Genomic DNA, 17,785 nt, shown 5'->3' with positions numbered 1-17,785 from the left:
AAGGCCTGCTCACAGAAGTGTTTTAGGGAGCGTTTGACAGTGATGAGGGGTGGTCGTTTGACTGCGGCTCCGTGGCGGATACAGGCAATGAGGCAGTGATCGCTGAGATCCTGGTTGAAGACAGCGGAGGTGTATTTGGAGGGCCAGTTGGTCAGGATGACGTCTATGAAGGTGCCCTTGTTTACAGAGTTAGGGTTGTACCTGGTGGGTTCCTTGATGATTTGAGTGAGATTGAGGGCATCTAGCTTACATTGTAGGACTGCCGGGGTGTTAAGCATATCCCAGTTTAGGTCACCTAACAGAACAAACTCTGAAGCTAGATGGGGGGCGATCAATTCACAAATGGTGTCCAGGGCACAGCTGGGAGCTGAGGGTGGCCGGTAGCAGGCGGCAACAGTGAGAGACTTATTTCTGGAGAGGGTAATTTTCAAAATTAGTAGTTCGAACTGTTTGGGTATGGACCTGGAAAGTATGACGTTACTTTGCAGGCTATCTCTGCAGTAGCATGTTATACACCTAGAACACAGGACAGATAGCATGTTATACACCTAGAACACAGGACAGATAGCATGTTATACACCTAGAACACCTAGAACACATGACAGATAGCATGTTATACACCTAGAAGACAGGACAGATAGCATGTTATACACCTAGAACATAGGACAGATAGCATGTTATACACCTAGAACATAGGACAGATAGCATGTTATACACCTAGAAGACAGGACAGATAGCATGTTATACACCTAGAACATAGGACAGATAGCATGTTATACACCTAGAACACAGGACAGATAGCAATTAACACAGGACAGATAGTGATGGTCTCTGCTAGGGCAATGGAATGTACTGATGGTCTCTGCTAGGGCAATGGAATGTTCTGATGGTCTCTGCTAGGACAATTGAATGTACTGATGGTCTCTGCTAGGGCAATGGAATGTTCTGATGGTCTCTGCTAGGACAATGGAATGTACTGATGGTCTCTGCTAGGACAATGGAATGTACTGATGGTCTCTGCTAGGACAATGGAATGTACTGATGGTCTCTGCTAGGGCAATGGAATGTACTGATGGTCTCTGCTAGAACAATGGAATGTACTGATGGTCTCTGCTAGAACAATGGAATGTACTGATGGTCTCTGCTAGGACAATGGAATGTACTGATGGTCTCTGCTAGGGCAATGGAATGTTCTGATGGTCTCTGCTAGGACAATGGAATGTACTGATGGTCTCTGCTAGGGCAATGGAATGTTCTGATGGTCTCTGCTAGGACAATGGAATGTACTGATGGTCTCTGCTAGGACAATGGAATGTACTGATGGTCTCTGCTAGGACAATGGAATGTACTGATGGTCTCTGCTAGGGCAATGGAATGTACTGATGGTCTCTGCTAGGGTAATGGAATGTACTGATGGTCTCTGCTAGAACAATGGAATGTACTGATGGTCTCTGCTAGGACAATGGAATGTACTGATGGTCTCTGCTAGGACAATGGAATGTACTGATGGTCTCTGCTAGGACAATGGAATGTACTGATGGTCTCTGCTAGGACAATGGAATGTACTGATGGTCTCTGCTAGGACAATGGAATGTACTGATGGTCTCTGCTAGGACAATGGAATGTACTGATGGTCTCTGCTAGGGCAATGGAATGTACTGATGGTCTCTGCTAGGACAATGGAATGTACTGATGGTCTCTGCTAGGACAATGGAATGTACTGATGGTCTCTGCTAGGGCAATACTATGTAGTGATGGACAGGTACAGATGGAAACATGCAGAATTAATAATATATGATGATAATGTATCCCATTTAGCAGACACTTTTATCTGAAGCAACTTACAGTCATGCGCGCATACATTTTACATAAGGGTGGCCCCGGGAATCGAACACAATACCCTGGCCTTGCAAGCGCCATGCTCTACCAACAGAGCCGTAAAGGGATCCTGTAATTAGGGGGTGGCGCCCGGCTCACCTTCTCCACGCTGTCATCCACAGAGAGCAGGGTCTGCAGCCTCTTCCTCTGTAGCATGTTGGTGAACTCCATGTGGATGGGCTTCATGGAACCAGTGTAACTCATGATCCAGTGCTTGTCTGGGTTTGGGGCATAGTTGTAGCTGGGAGTGCTGAGAGAAGACAGGGAGCAAAAGGGTTCAGAGGAGTTCAGTGACATCGTATTGACACATTGACAAAAGTATATTTTGAAAAGTTTTTGACATTGAGTTTTAATTACGCTTTAGGTATAGAGGGATCACTCATAGACTCAAAGTCCCCAACACAATTAACTCTTGACCCAAATATAGCATTAATAGGTAATGGAAAACAGATAGGTGATTCCATTGTTCTTGGTAGGTGATTCCATTGTTCTTGGTAGGTGATTCCATTGTTCTTGGTAGGTGAATCCATTGTTCTTGGTAGGTGATTCCATTGTTCTTGGTAGGTGATTCCATTGTTCTTGGTAGGTGATTCCATTGTTCTTGGTAGGTGAATCCATTGTTCTTGGTAGGTGAATCCATTGTTCTTGGTAGGTGAATCCATTGTTCTTGGTAGGTGATTCCATTGTTCTTGGTAGGTGATTCCATTGTTCTTGGTAGGTGATTCCATTGTTCTTGGTAGGTGATTCCATTGTTCTGGGAAGGTAATTCCATTGTTCTTGGTAGGTGATTCCATTGTTCTTGCTAGGTGATTCCATTGTTCTTGGTAGGTGATTCCATTGTTCTTGGTAGGTGATTCCATTGTTCTTGGTAGGTGATTCCATTGTTCTTGGTAGGTGTTTCCCCATTGTTCTTGGTAGGTGTTTCCCCATTGTTCTTGGTAGGTGATTCCATTGTTCTTGCTAGGTGATTCCATTGTTCTTGGTAGGTGATTCCATTGTTCTTGGTAGGTGTTTCCATTGTTCTTGGTAGGTGTTTCCATTGTTCTTGGTAGGTGATTCCATTGTTCTTGGTAGGTGATTCCATTGTTCTTGGTAGGTGTTTCCATTGTTCTTGGTAGGTGATTCCATTGTTCTTGGTAGGTGTTTCCATTGTTCTTGGTAGGTGATTCCATTGTTCTTGGTAGGTGATTCCATTGTTCTTGGTTGTGATGGTTTAGTCTGTCTTTAATTAACTAGATCTGTATTGTACAAAAATACAACTGTCTTCCGGTGGAACACCTCCACTGCATACTCCCCTGTGTGTGTGTGACTGTGTGTGTGTGTGTGTGTGACTGTGTGTGTGTGACTGTGTGTGTGTGTGTGACTGTGTGTGTGTGTGTGTGTGACTGTGTGTGTGTGTGTGTGTGACTGTGTGTGTGTGTGTGACTGTGTGTGTGTGACTGTGCGTGTGTGTGACTGTGCGTGTGTGTGTGTGACTGTGTGTGCGTGACTGTGTGTGTGTGCGTGTGACTGTGCGTGTGTGTGTGTGACTGTGCGTGTGTGTCTGTGACTGTGCGTGTGTGTGTGTGTGTGACTGTGTGTGTGTGACTGTGTGACTGTGTGTGTGACTGTGCGTGTGTGCATGACTGTGCGTGTGTGTGTGTCTGTGTGTGTGTGTGTGTGTGACTGTATGTGTGTGTGTGACCGCATGCATGTGTGTGACTGTGTGTGTGTGTGACTGTGCGTGTGTGTGTGACTGTGCGCGTGTGTGTGACTGTGTGCGTGTGTGTGACTGTGTGCGTGTGTGTGTGTGACTGCATGTGTGTGTGTGTGTGTGTATGACTGCGTTTGTGTGTGAGGCAGGAGAGTAAATTACTTTATATGATGAACTACGTGGCCAAAAGTATGTGGGCGTTAAATTAGTGGATTCTATTTCACTCGTTGCTGACAGGTGTATAAAATCGGGAACACAGCCATGAAATCTCCATAGACAAACATTGGCAGTAGAATGGCCCGTAATGAAGAGAATCTTGGTTCGGGGGATGCCAGGAGAACACTTCTTACCCGAATGCATAGTGCCACCTGTAACGTTTGGTGGAGGAGGAATAATGGTCTGGGGCTGTTTTTTGTGGTTCGGGCAAGGACCCATTAGTTTGAGTGAAGGGAAATCTTAACTCTACAGCATACAATGACATTCTAGACGATTCTGTGCTTCCAACAATGTGGCAACAGTCTGGGGAAGGCCCTTTCCTGTTTCAGCATGACAATGCCCCCGTGCACAAAGCGAGGTCCATATAGAAATGGTTTGTTGAAATCGGTGTGGAAGAACATGTCTGGTCTGCACAGAGCCCTGACCTCAACCACATCAAACACATTTGGGAAGAACTGGAACACCGACTGCGAACCAGGCCTAATCGCCCAACATCAGCGCCTGATCTCACTAACGCTCTTGTGGCTGAATGGAAGCAAGTCCCCACGTCAATGTTCCAACATCTATTGGAAAGCCTTCTCAGGAGAGTGGAGGCTGTTATAGCAGCAAAGGGGGGACCAACTCCATGTTAATGCCCATGATTTCTGAATGAGATGTTCAACGAGCACTTCAACGATGTATACATTAGGACAATGGGAGGAGGGAAATGTATTGGGGCTGGTGGCTGGCTGGTCACTGGTTAAATTAAAAAGACTCTCTCTCCTGTGAGTTGTGCAGTGGGAGGATGTTGTGTGTCTGTCTGATTTGTGTGTTACACACACACACGCACACGCACACGCACACTCACAGTAAGACTCACACACACACACACACACACACACACCAGGAGGGGGGCATCACCACCATCTGAATTATCTCCAGAAAACAAATGTCTCTTATCATGTGATTGCGTTAACTCCCTCCACTCTCACCTGTTCCCTCCATCTCACCCTCCCTCCACTCTCACCTGTTCCCTCCATCTCACCCTCCCTCCACTCTCACCTGTTTCCTCCATCTCACCCTCCCTCCACTACTCCCCATCTTTCCCTCCGTATCTGTCTTTCCTCTCTCCCTCTGTATCTCTCCCAGACGGTCCACTAGCTCTGTGGTGTATCCAAGCAGCTTTAATAGCTGTGACAGTTGGCAGCACAGCGATAAAGGATCAGCTGCCTTGGTTTATCTCAGCTTTGGTGTGATTAAAGGAAGATTTAGCATGCTTCCAGTGCTACTGCCCCCACGAGACCCCCAGCAGACCCCCACGAGACCCCCAGCAGACCCCCTATAGACCCCCAGCAGACCCCCTATAGACCCCCTATAGATCCCCAGCAGACCCCCTATAGACCCCCAGCAGACCTCCTCCAGACCCCCAGCAGACCCCCTATAGACCCCCAGCAGATCTCCTCCAGACCCCCAGCAGACCCCTATAGACCCCCAGCAGACCCCCTATAGATCCCCAGCAGACCCCCTATAGATCCCCAGCAGACCCCCATAGACCCCCAGACCCCCAGAGACCCCCCTAGACCCCCAGCAGACCCCCAGACCCCCAAGACCCCCTATAGACCCCCAGCAGACCCCCCCAGCAGACCCCCCTCCAGACCCCCTATAGACTCCCCAGCAGACGCCCTATAGACCCCCAGAAGACCCCAGACCCCCCCAGCAGACCCCTATAGACCTCCTCCAGACCCCCTATAGACCAGACCCTCCAGACCCCCATAGACCCCCCTCCCTATATAGACCCTCCTCCAGACCTCCTCCAGACCCCCCTCCTAGACCTCCTCCAGACCTAGACCTCCAGATCTCCACCAGACCCCCTATAGACCTCCTTCAGATCTCCTCCAGACCCCCTATAGACCTCCTCCATATCTCCTCCAGACCCCCTATAGACCTCCTCCAGATCTCCTCCAGACCCCCTATAGACCTCCTTCAGATCTCCTCCAGACCCCTATGGACCTCCTCCAGACCTCCAGACCTCCTCCAGACCCCCTATAGACCTCCTCCAGACCTCCTCCAGACCCCCTATAGACCTCCTCCAGACCTCCTCCAAACCCCCTATGGACCTCCTCCAGACCCCCAGACCCCCCTAGCCACTCTGGTAAATGACTAATGTACAAGTGTCTTGGCCAAAAGGGAGAGAGGCTGCAGCCTGTTCTATATCTCTCTCCTCCTTCATTTCTCTTCTTCCCTCTATCTCTCTCACCCTGCTGGGTCTCTCCACTGTATTGGACAATGTGTAATCCGTTCAACCCTTGCAGGTCTCTCTCACGTCTAAGACTCCCAGCTGCTTCTGAACTGCTAAGCTATTTCCTCTTAAAAGGGAGGGAAATATCGGATTGTTGGGGTCAGGGACAATCACCACTGGGTCTCAGAGGCAATCAACCATTTTTTTTCTCTCTCTCCCACACAGAACAACTTCCAATAACCGAGTGGGAGACGGAATTGCAGAGAAGAGAGAAAAATGAGGAATTTCACGGTTGGAGATTGGACGCTATAGGGGGCTGTAGAGGGGTTTTGACACCAGGGCATGGTGGGAGAAGGGGTGAAGTTACGAGGTTATGGTGGGAGGGGAGGAGATATGGGAGAGGAGGGGGCAATAAGGTCTTTGATGGATGGAGGAAGTGAGGGGAAGAGGTTGATAGGAGGTGTCTATGGTGCAGAGGGATTAATACTGGGAGTTAAAGGGTGCTAGCTGTGTAGCTAAGCAGGGCGAACTGAACGGGGGTTCGGAGGGATTTGACATGGTGGATGAATGGGGTAACTATAGGGAGGCCAAGGGTGTTCTGAGGAATTAATGAGAGGCAAGGAGGGGTTCTCGGAGTTGGTGAAGTACACTGTGACACTGACACTCAGTACTATAGGAGAGAGAAGAGTTGGTGTGAAAAGTGAGCCTGAAACTAAAACCTAGTGCTTTAATAAAAAGTGAAAAGTTCCTCAGAGAAACGTAATGAAGGCTGACAGGCCACCAGCGGATTAAAGCACTCTACAGAAGAAAGAGATCCAGCGTACTTCTGAGGCAAGTAAACAAGTAAACAGAGGCACATAAAATACCACAGTCCTGAGCAGGGGGAGAGTGTCATTAGAGCGGGCTCAGCTGACACTGATTGGGAGCAATTGGCACCCTTACACTATTCCATATATAGTGCACTACTTTTTAACCAGGGCCCATTGTAGTGAGGTAATATCTATCATATAATGTATGTACAGTATATTATATATACCTCAAATGCGATCCGTGATAAGACTATGCAACTAGCCTATTAAAACCTCTTAGGGATAAGTGAGACGTCTGCGTCCCACCTAGCCAACAGGAAATGGAAATGCGCAACGCCAAATGCTAATAGTACTCGCTAAAACTCAAACTTTCATTAAAACACACATGCAAGGTACTGAATTAAAGCTACACTCGTTGTGAATCTAGCCAACGAGTCAGATTTTTTAAATGCTTTTCGGCGAAAGCATGAGAAGCTATTATCTGATAGCATGCAACACCCCGAAATACCTGAAAACAAAATAATTAGCATAGCCAGCGCTACACAAAACGCAGAAATAAATAAAATATAAAACATTCATAACCTTTGTGTCAGGACCCGGTTACGAACCCGGGTCTCCGGAGTGAGAAACAGTCACTTAACCAACTGAGCCACGAATAGTCGGCAGAACCCAGAAGATGAGGCAGACACAGCAGTACTTGAGACGGTGTATTTAATATAGTAAAAAGTGAAGTCCTACAGGAACACATGTAACTCCACAACCTCAAAAGGAATTCCACAAGAACAAAGGTAATCCTCCAAGACAAAAAAGGTAAATCCACAAGGTGGTAGGTATAGCACAAAAAGCCCAAAAAGATACTCAAAAATAAATAAACAAGAACAAAAAACAGAATTCCACAAGAGCGTCCACCGGGATCAACAAGAGTTAACAGAATACTAGGGCTGGGTGCTAACATACAAACACAGAGCAAAGGACTGAGGAAAACAAAGGGTTTAAATACAATCAGGGGAAACGAGGCACAGGTGCAAATAATAATGGGGATCAAGGGAAAACAAAAAGGTCAAAAGGTACAATGGGGGCATCTAGTGACCAAAAACCGGAACAACCCTGGCCAAATCCTGACAGAATCCCCCCCCTAGGAACGGCTCCTGACGTTCCTACCAGCTCTCTCAGGGTGGAGAGCCCTGAACTGACGAATGAGGTCAGGGTCCAGTATGTCTTTGGCAGGAACCCAGGAGCGCTCCTCGGGACCGTAGCCTTTCCAGTCCACCAGATACTGCCAGGACCGCTGCACCCGGCGGGAATCCAGTATCCGATGGACGGTATAAGCCGGCTGGCCTCCAATGACACGAGGCGGAGGGGGAGGTCTGTCTGCCGGGACAAGGGGAGAAAAAGGAATGCCGAAGACTCGGAACACATGATTAATTACCAACTCAGCCGTCTCCTTGGCAGAAGGTAACTTAGTCAGAGGGACGAACCTGGCCGCCTTTGAAAACCTGTCGATTATGACTAGGATAGTAGTATTGCCATGGGATGGAGGAAGGCCAGTAATAAAGTCCAACGAGATATGGGACCAGGGTCTGTGGGGAATAGGTAAAGGGTGAAGGAGTCCTTGAGGGCGGAGGTGAGAAGATTTGCCCTGGCAGCACACGGGGCAGGCATTGACGAAAGAGGCAACGTCTTCTCTTATGGTAGGCCACCAGAACTTACGCTGGATGAACTCCAAGGTGCGACCTACGCCCGGGTGACAGGTGAGGCGAGAGGAGTGCCCCCACAGAAGGACCTGAGTCCTCACTGCCTTGGGGACAAACAACCGATTGGCAGGACCCCTTTCGGGTCCGGTTCGATAGCTTGAGCTCGTCTCACGGTATCCTCAACTTGCCACGAAATCGGAGCCACGATCTTAGCAGCAGGAAGGACAGGCATGTCTGTGTCATCTCGAATGGCAGGAGCGTAGACTCGGGACAGGGCATCCGGTTTGAGATTCTTCGACCCGGGCCGATAGGTGAGGATAAACTGGAATCGATTGAAGAAAAGAGACCATCTAGCTTGTCTAGAGTTCAACCGCTTCGCCTGCTGGATATACTCCAGATTTTTGTGGTCCGTAAGCACTTGAAACGGGTGAGAAGCCCCCTCGAGCCAGTGTCTCCATTCCTTCAATGCCATCTTAACCGCTAGGAGTTCACGATCCCCACATCGTAGTTCCTCTCAGCCGGGGTAAGCCGGTGTGAGAAGAAAGCGCACGGATGAAGCTTCTTGTCTTCACCCTCTGAGACAGGACAGCTCCAACACCAACCTCTGAGGCGTCTACCTCCACCACAAACGGTTCATCCGTAGTCGGTAGTATCAGGATGGGAGCAGAGAGGACGCGCTGCTTGAGTCCTTGGAAGGCCGTCTCAGCTTCTCTTCCCCACAAAAACCTTGCATTGCCACCCTTGGTTAAAGCTGAGAGAGGGGCTGCCACCAAGCTGAAGTTCTTGATGAACTTGCGGTAAAAGTTTGTGAAGCCCAGGAAACGCTGAACTTCCTTAACGGATTTGGGGTGGGCCAATCCGCTACCGCCCCTACCTTCCTGGGGTCCATTTGGACTCGACCGGGTTCCACTACAAATCCCAGGAATTGTACTCGGGATGAATGGAATTCACATTTTTCCGGCTTAACGTACAGATGGCTGTCTAGGAGGCGTTTGAGTACTTGTCTGACATGCTTTGTGTGTTCTTGAAGAGAGCTCGAAAAGATGAGGATGTCATCCAAGTAAACAAACACAAATATGTTAAGCATATCCCTAAGCACATCGTTTATGAGCGCTTGGAACACCGCTGGGGCGTTGGTCAGGCCGAAGGGCATCACCAAGTATTCATAGTGACCAGTAGGCGTGTTGAACGCGGTCTTCCACTCGTCACCAGGTCTGATCCGCACAAGATGGTATGCGTTCCGCAGGTCAAGCTTAGTGAAAACAACTGCTTCCTGGAGCAGCTCGAAGGCTGTGGCCATAAGGGGTAGCGGGTAACGGTTACGGACGGTTATGGCATTGAGTCCCCGGTAGTCGATGCAAGGACGTAATCCACCGTCTTTCTTGGCCACAAAGAAAAACCCTGCTCCCGCCGGGGAGGTGGATGGACGCATGAGGCCTGCTTCCAGAGCGTCCTTGATGTAGGTATCCATAGCAGCTCGTTCGGGTGGAGATAGGGAAAAGATCCGACCCCTGGGGGGGCAAGCGCCCGGAAACAGTTCGATGGGGCAATCATAAGGTCTATGGGGTGGTAGCATGGTGGCCCTCTGTTTGCTAAATACCAGTTTGAGGTCATGGTAACACTCGGGAACTCGGGTCAGGTCGATGGATTCTAAAGACTCGGGAGTAGAACTCGGGGAATTCGGGAAAATACATGTAGCTTGGCACGTAGGACCCCACTGCTTGATAGTGCCCACAGACCAGTCGATGTGAGGATTATGGCTGTGAAGCCAGGGGTATCCAAGGACGAGAGGGAACTCGGAACAGGAGATCAAATGAAAGTTCATCAATTCCTTTTGTTGTGAAACTGAAAGTCGCAAGGAGGTAGTGACATGAGTGACAAGTCCAGATCCCAAAGGGCTTCCATCCAATGTAGTAACCCTCATGGGGTCACTTAGAGGTTCAAAGGGAACGCCATTCTCCTTCGCCCAGACACCATCCATGAAGTTACCTGCGGCTCCAGAGTCTACCAAGGCTTGAAGGTGAAGCTTGTGGTTGTCCCAGGAAAGGGTGACTGGAATGAGCAGACGGGAGTTGGACGGATGGGAGGAGGTTATGTTTCCCGTTACAGTTCCCCGGTCTGTACGGGACAGAGCGTTTCCCTGGAGCCCGGGACACGTGGAACGGAAATGGCCCGGTTTGCCGCAATATAGACAGCGTCGCTCCCTCATCCGGCGGTCTCTCTCAGCCTGGGAGATGCGTCCAATCTGCATGGGTTCCGGTGGAGCCAGCGAGGATAAAGGTGGGGACTCGGAGCTGGGACTGATAGGGGCTAGAGGTCTACGGTTGAGTTCTCTCTCTCTCAGACGCTGGTCAATGCGTGAGGCCAACTTGATCAGGGACTCGAGATTGTCCGGTGGTTCCCGAGTGGCCAGTTCATCTTGGATAGTGTCGGAAAGGCCTTTCAGAAAGCACACAGTGAGCGCCTCATTGTTCCAACCACTCGCTGCTGCCACCGTGCGGAACTGGATGGCATAGTCCGTCACGCTGCGCCGACCTTGGTGGAGAGTCAGGAGCTGTTTGGCTGAGTCAGGACCACTGCTTGGGCCTTGAAACACTCGTCTGAATTCCTCAGCAAAGGCAGAGTAGCTGGCACAGCAGGAACTATGGGCATCCCACACAGCAGTAGCCCAGGCCAGGGCTTTTTCCGACAGCAGGGTGATGATATATGCGATCTTAGACCGGTCGGTGGGGAACGACGAGGGCTGCAGCTCGAAGGAGAGAGAACATTGGGTGAGAAACCCTTTACAAGCACTTGGATCACCTGAGAACCGTTGGGGAGGTGGAAGGCGAGGTTCAGCCAGAGGGTTAACTGCCATGGGTACGTGAATCTGAGGTACTGGGACGGGAACTGTTGCCGAGGTAAGTCGATCAGATATCTGCTTTATGGAAGTCAGCATCTCCGACAGAAGATGAGAATGTCTAGCCATTAAGGCCTCTTGCTGAACCAGGGCGGCTTCGTGGCGTTGGACAGTCTCCTGGTGGTGGGACAGCATGGCAACAAGGTCCTGGGAACTGGCTGCCTCTGGGTTCATTTTTGGCTCTGTGTTTCTGTCAGGACCCGGTTACGAACCCGGGTCTCCGGAGTGAGAAACAGTCACTTAACCAACTGAGCCACGAACAGTCGGCAGAACCCAGAAGATGAGGCAGACACAGCAGTACTTGAGACGGTGTATTTAATATAGTAAAAAGTGAAGTCCTACAGGAACACATGTAACTCCACAACCTCAAAAGGAATTCCACAAGAACAAAGGTAATCCTCCAAGACAAAAAAGGTAAATCCACAAGGTGGTAGGTATAGCACAAAAAGCCCAAAAAGATACTCAAAAATAAATAAACAAGAACAAAAAACAGAATTCCACAAGAGCGTCCACCGGGATCAACAAGAGTTAACAGAATACTAGGGCTGGGTGCTAACATACAAACACAGAGCAAAGGACTGAGGAAAACAAAGGGTTTAAATACAATCAGGGGAAACGAGGCACAGGTGCAAATAATAATGGGGATCAAGGGAAAACAAAAAGGTCAAAAGGCACAATGGGGGCATCTAGTGACCAAAAACTGGAACAACCCTGGCCAAATCCTGACACTTTGACGAGCTTCTTTGTTGGCACTCCTATATGTCCCATAAACATCACAATTGGGTCTTTTTCCCGATTAAATCCGTCCATGTATAACCAAAATGTCCATTTATGAAGCCCGTCTGATCCAGGAAAAAACTTCTTTACATAACGCAACGTCATTTTTTAAAATTAACAAAGTTGCCTATAAACTTTGACTAAACACTTCAAACTACTTTTGTAATCCAACTTTAGGTATTAGTAAACGTTAATAATCGATCAAATTGATCGCGGGGCGATGTGTATTCAATAGCTCCACGTCTTGAAATGATGGTCGATAATTCTCTCTTCCAAAACATCCTGTCGTGTACCGGATGAAATCAAGTGTCTCTTCTTCGTTTGACCAAGGAACAACTTCAAGGAAATTGCCAAGAGGGGGGGTGAACAGTTTTCCTTGGAGTTTCACATGTTAAACACGTCCTGCTATAGTCACAGACATGGTTTAACTAGTTGCTCCTACCCTCTACTTTTTTGAACATTTTGTTAAAAATCGCGCAACATTTCAGCGCCCTGCTACTCATGCCAGGAATATAGTACGTTCATATGGTTAGAATGTGTGGATAGGAAACCCTCGGACGTTTTTAAAACTGGTTAAATCACGACTGTGGCTATTACATAACGTGCGTTACATCGGAAAGCGCAGGAAAACCTGATCACAGAAAATGGAAATAAATATCCTTGCGCCACTTCCAGCAATTGTTAACAGTGAGCCGAATTAGATAAGACCGAGCATTCAACTCCCACAGCATCCCCATGCAGTCGAGTATCTTGTGAATTTAATCCTCTTTGATTCTTGGTTGAACCGAAAGAGGGGCACGACGTACCTCCGGTCTCCGCCCAGATCATTCCGGAAGAGCTCTCTCCTGAAATTTTTTCCAAGACGACAGCTAATGATATGTACATCGCCTACGGATGATTTTTATCGCTTATTAACGTTTACTAATACCTAAAGTAGCATTACAAACGTATTTCGAAGTGTTTTGTGAAAGTTTATCGTCTACTTTTTGAATTTTAAAAAATGACGTTACGTTGTGAAATCGCTGTTTTTTTCGTTTATCACACAGTCTACATATAACGATATCTTGGCTTTATATGGCCCGATTTAATCGAAATAAAGACCCAATAGTGTTTATGGGACATCTAGGAGTGCCAACAAAGAAGATGGTGAAAGGTAATGACTGTTTTCTATTTTATTGTGCGGTTTGTGTAACGCCGAAATGCTAATAATTTTGTTTACGTCCCCTGCTGTGCTTTTCTGTTGTAGTGTATTGGTGCATGCTATCAGATAATAGCTTCTCATGCTGTCGCCGAAAAGCATTTTAAAAATCTGACTTGTTGCCTGGATTCACAACGAGTGTAGCTTTAATTTGATACCCTGCATGTGTATTTTAATGAACTTTTGAGTTTTAACTAATACTATTAGCATTTAGCGTAGCGCATTTGCATTTCCAGAGCTCTAGTTGGGACGCAAGCGTCCCAGGTAGAGGTAAGAGGTTAACCAGTTTTAGAAACTTCAGAGTGTTTCCTATCCACACATACTAATCATATGCATATACTATATTCCTGGCATGAGTAGCAGGACTTTGAAAATGTGTGCGATTTTTAACAAAATGTTGAAAAAATAGTCCTGAGCTCTAAAAATCGTTTACCTGACTCCATAAAGATGATTTAGCAATATGCAAGAGACTATAGTTGAGTTACAGGAACAAACTACCAGGAAAGGTCTGAGAGTTGTCTATCAAAGGCAAATAGACTTAATATCACTTTAAAATGAACTAAATATTATAAAAGGCATAAAGGTTAAGTTACAAAGCATTAACAAGCATTACAAGGTATTATTATATTATATTATTATATTATTATTATATTATTATTATATTATTATATTATTACATGTATTATTATATTAAATTATTATTATATTATTACATGTATTATTATATTAAATTATTATTATATTATTATAGGTATTATTATAGGTATTATTATAGGTATTATTATACTATATTATTATTATATTATTATATGTATTATTATATTATAATTATATTATTATAGGTATTATTATAGGTATTATTATACTATATTATTATTATATTATTATAGGTATTATTATATTATATTATTATTATATTATTATATTATTATAGGTATTATTATATTATATTATTATTATATTATTATTATATTATTATAGGTATTATTATATTATATTATTATATTATTATATGTATTATTATATTATTATATGATATTATTATAATATTATTATAGGTATTATTATATGATATTATTATTATATTATTATAGTTATTATTATGTTATATTATTATTATATTATTATATTATTATAGGTATTATTATATTATATTATTATTATATTATTATAGGTATTATTATGTTATATTATTATTACATTATTATATTATTATAGGTATTATTATGTTATATTATTATTATATTATTATATTATTATAGGTATTATTATATTATATTATTATATTATTATATTATATTATTATTATATTATTATATTATTATAGGTATTATTATAGGTATTATTATATTATATTATTATATTATTATAGGTATTATTATGTTATATTATATTATATTATTATATTATTATAGGTATTATTATATTATATATTATTTATATTATTATATTATTATAGGTATTATTATATTATATATTATTATATTATTATAGGTATTATTATTATATTATGTTATATTATTATTATATTATTATATTATTATAGGTATTATTATATTATATTATTATATTATTATAGGTATTATTATATTATATTATTATTATATTATTATAGGTATTATTATATTATATTATTATTATATTATTATAGGTATTATTATATTATATTATTATTATATTATTATAGGTATTATTATATTATATTATTATTATATTATTATAGGTATTATTATATTATATTATTATTATATTATTATAGGTATTATTATATATATATTATTATTATTATTATATTATATTATTATTATATTATTATAGGTATTATTATATTATATTATTATTATATTATTATAGGTATTATTATATTATATTATTATTATATTATTATAGGTATTATTATAAGCATGATCAGAGCGGGAGGGAGAGAGAAAAAGAAACCATGACTTATGCTATATTATTATTATATTATTATAGGTATTATTATATTATATTATTATTATATTATTATAGCTATAGGGGGAGAGTATTATTATATTATTATAGAGAGACAAAGTAAAAAGTAAAGCCCCTTTGAAAGACAGTGTATTGTTATTGACTGATTACTGTAAAGTTAACCTCCAGAATTGACTGCTTCACAGATGTGGGACAGAATGGGGGATGTGGAGAGCAACACAGAGAAGACCATAACAACTTTTGCATCGAGTGTTGATGAAAGAGAGGCCGGGGTTTGGCAGTGGTGTAAAAAAAGTACTAAATGGTCATACCTGAGTAAAAGTAAAGATACCTTATTAGAAAATGACTCAAGTAAAAGTGAAAGTCACCCAGTAAAATACTACTTGAGTAAAAGTCGAAAAATATTTGATTTTAAATATACTTAAGTTTCAAAAGAAAATAGAATTGCTAAAATGTACTTAAGTGTCAAAAGTAAATGTGTAATTAATTTAAAATTCCTTATATTAGTGTAGTGTAGTGCTCTGTAATGTAGTGTGATGGTGTGTGTAGTGTAGTGTAGTGTGGTGGTGTGTGATGTAGTGGTGTGTAATGTAGTGTAGTTGTGTGTAGTGGAGTGGAGTGTAGTGTTGTGTAGTGTAGTGTTGTGTAGTGGAGTGGAGTGTAGTGTTGTGTAGTGTAGTGTTGTGTAGTGGAGTGGAGTGGAGTGTTGTGGTGTGGTGCAGTGTAATGCAGTTTAGTGTAGTGTTGTGGTGTGCAGTTTGATGAGGTGTGGTTGTGTGTAGTGCAGTGCAGTGCAGTGTAGTGCAGTGGAGTGGAGTGTAGTGGAGTGGAGTGTAGTGTAGTGCAGTGCAGTGCAGTGTGGTGGAGTGTAGTGTAGTGTAGTGTAGTGCAGTGTGGTGGAGTGTAGTGTAGTGTAGTGCAGTGCAGTGTAGTGTAGTGTAGTGTAGTGTAGTGTAGTGTAGTGTAGTGTAGTGCAGTGGAGTGCAGTTTGATGAGGTGTGGTTGTGTGTAGTGTGGTGCAGTGCAGTGCAGTGCAGTGTGGTGGAGTGTAGTGTAGTGTAGTGTAGTGTAGTGTAGTGGAGTGGAGTGTAGTGTAGTGTATTGCAGTGTGGTGGGGTGGGGTGTAGTGTATTGCAGTGTGGTGGAGTGTAGTGTAGTGTAGTGGAGTGTAGTGTAGTGTAGTGTAGTGCAGTGTGGTGGAGTGTAGTGTAGTGTAGTGCAGTGCAGTGTGGTGGAGTGTAGTGTAGTGTAGTGTAGTGCAGTGCAGTGTAGTGCAGTGGAGTGCAGTTTGATGAGGTGTGGTTGTGTGTAGTGTGGTGCAGTGCAGTGCAGTGGGGTGGGGTGTAGTGCAGTGCAGTGCAGTGCAGTGCAGTGCAGTGCGGTGCAGTGGAGTGGGGTGGGGTGGGGTGTAGTGTAGTGTGGTGGTATGTATTGTGTTGTACTGTAGTGTATAGTTGTGGTGTGTAGTTTGATGAGGTGTGGTTGTGTGTAGTGTAGTGTAGTGGTGTGTAGTGGTGTGTATTGTGGTGTGGTTGTGTGTAATGGTGTGTAGTGTGGTGTAGTGGTGTGGTGTGGTTGTGTGTAGTGTAGTGTATTCTGGTGTGTAGTGGTGTAGTGTGGTGTGGTGTGGTTTTAGTTATTGCAGTTTTGTGGTGTGTAATGTAGTGTGGTGTTGTGTTGTGGTGTGGAATGTAGTGTTGTGGTGTGGTGTGTACTTTAATGTGGTGTGGTGTTGTGGTGTGTGTGACGACCCTCCCACTCTTTGTTCTCGTTTCCTTATTAGGATGCCGGTGGGCGGAGTTTGGAGGTCGTCAGCTACATGGGAAACACCTGGGCCCGGTGTCTCCCAGGATAAATAGACCACTTCCCCATTCATGGAGGAGACTCTCTCCATGCAGACACACCCGGGCCCGGTGTCTCCCAGGATAAATAGACCACTTCCCCATTCATGGAGGAGACTCTCTCCATGCAGACACACCCGGGCCCGGTGTCTCCCAGGATAAATACACCACTTCCCCATTCATGGAGGAGACTCTCTCCATGCAGACACACCTGGTTCCGGTGTCTCCCAGGATAAATACACCACTTCCCCATTCATGGAGGAGACTCTCTCCATGCAGACACCTTTCTAGATTTTGTTTTGTATGCTTTGGCACCTTTCAACACCCTCCATTATCACATTCATGCATGCAAAACACTCACTTACACTACTGATTACACACACCATTGTATATTGTACTTAGTTACTTTATTTAATAAATATATGTTTTGTTACTCCTTATCTCCACGTTGTCTCCCTTTTTTTACGGGCTTTGAGCCGGTTCGTGACATGTGGTGGTGGTGTGTAGTGTAGTGTTATAATGTATTGTAGTGGTGTGTAGTGTGGTGGTGTGTGGTGTGGTTTGGTGTAGTGTAGTGTGCTGTAGTGTGGTGTAGTGTAGTGTGCTGTA

General features: G+C 44.3%; 1 protein-coding gene across 5 annotated transcripts in view; it reads right to left on the bottom strand.

Annotated features, from left to right (window-relative positions):
• The window catches only part of LOC115125019 (extracellular sulfatase Sulf-2-like), a 342,598-nt gene that overhangs the window by 28,974 nt on the left and 295,839 nt on the right, over nucleotides 1-17,785 (bottom strand). For all 5 annotated transcript variants that reach the window (XM_065005239.1, XM_065005241.1, XM_065005237.1 and 2 more), the window contains one exon: nucleotides 1,978-2,128. In XM_065005239.1, the coding sequence (XP_064861311.1) occupies nucleotides 1,978-2,128 (151 nt within the window). The remainder of the gene's footprint in view (nucleotides 1-1,977; nucleotides 2,129-17,785) is intronic.

The sequence above is a fragment of the Oncorhynchus nerka genome, linkage group LG20 (genome assembly GCF_034236695.1).
Source record: "Oncorhynchus nerka isolate Pitt River linkage group LG20, Oner_Uvic_2.0, whole genome shotgun sequence".
NCBI classification, from domain to species: Eukaryota; Metazoa; Chordata; class Actinopteri; order Salmoniformes; family Salmonidae; genus Oncorhynchus; species Oncorhynchus nerka.
Note: the sequence above shows the minus strand (reverse complement) of the source record. Positions and strands in the feature narration are given on the sequence as shown.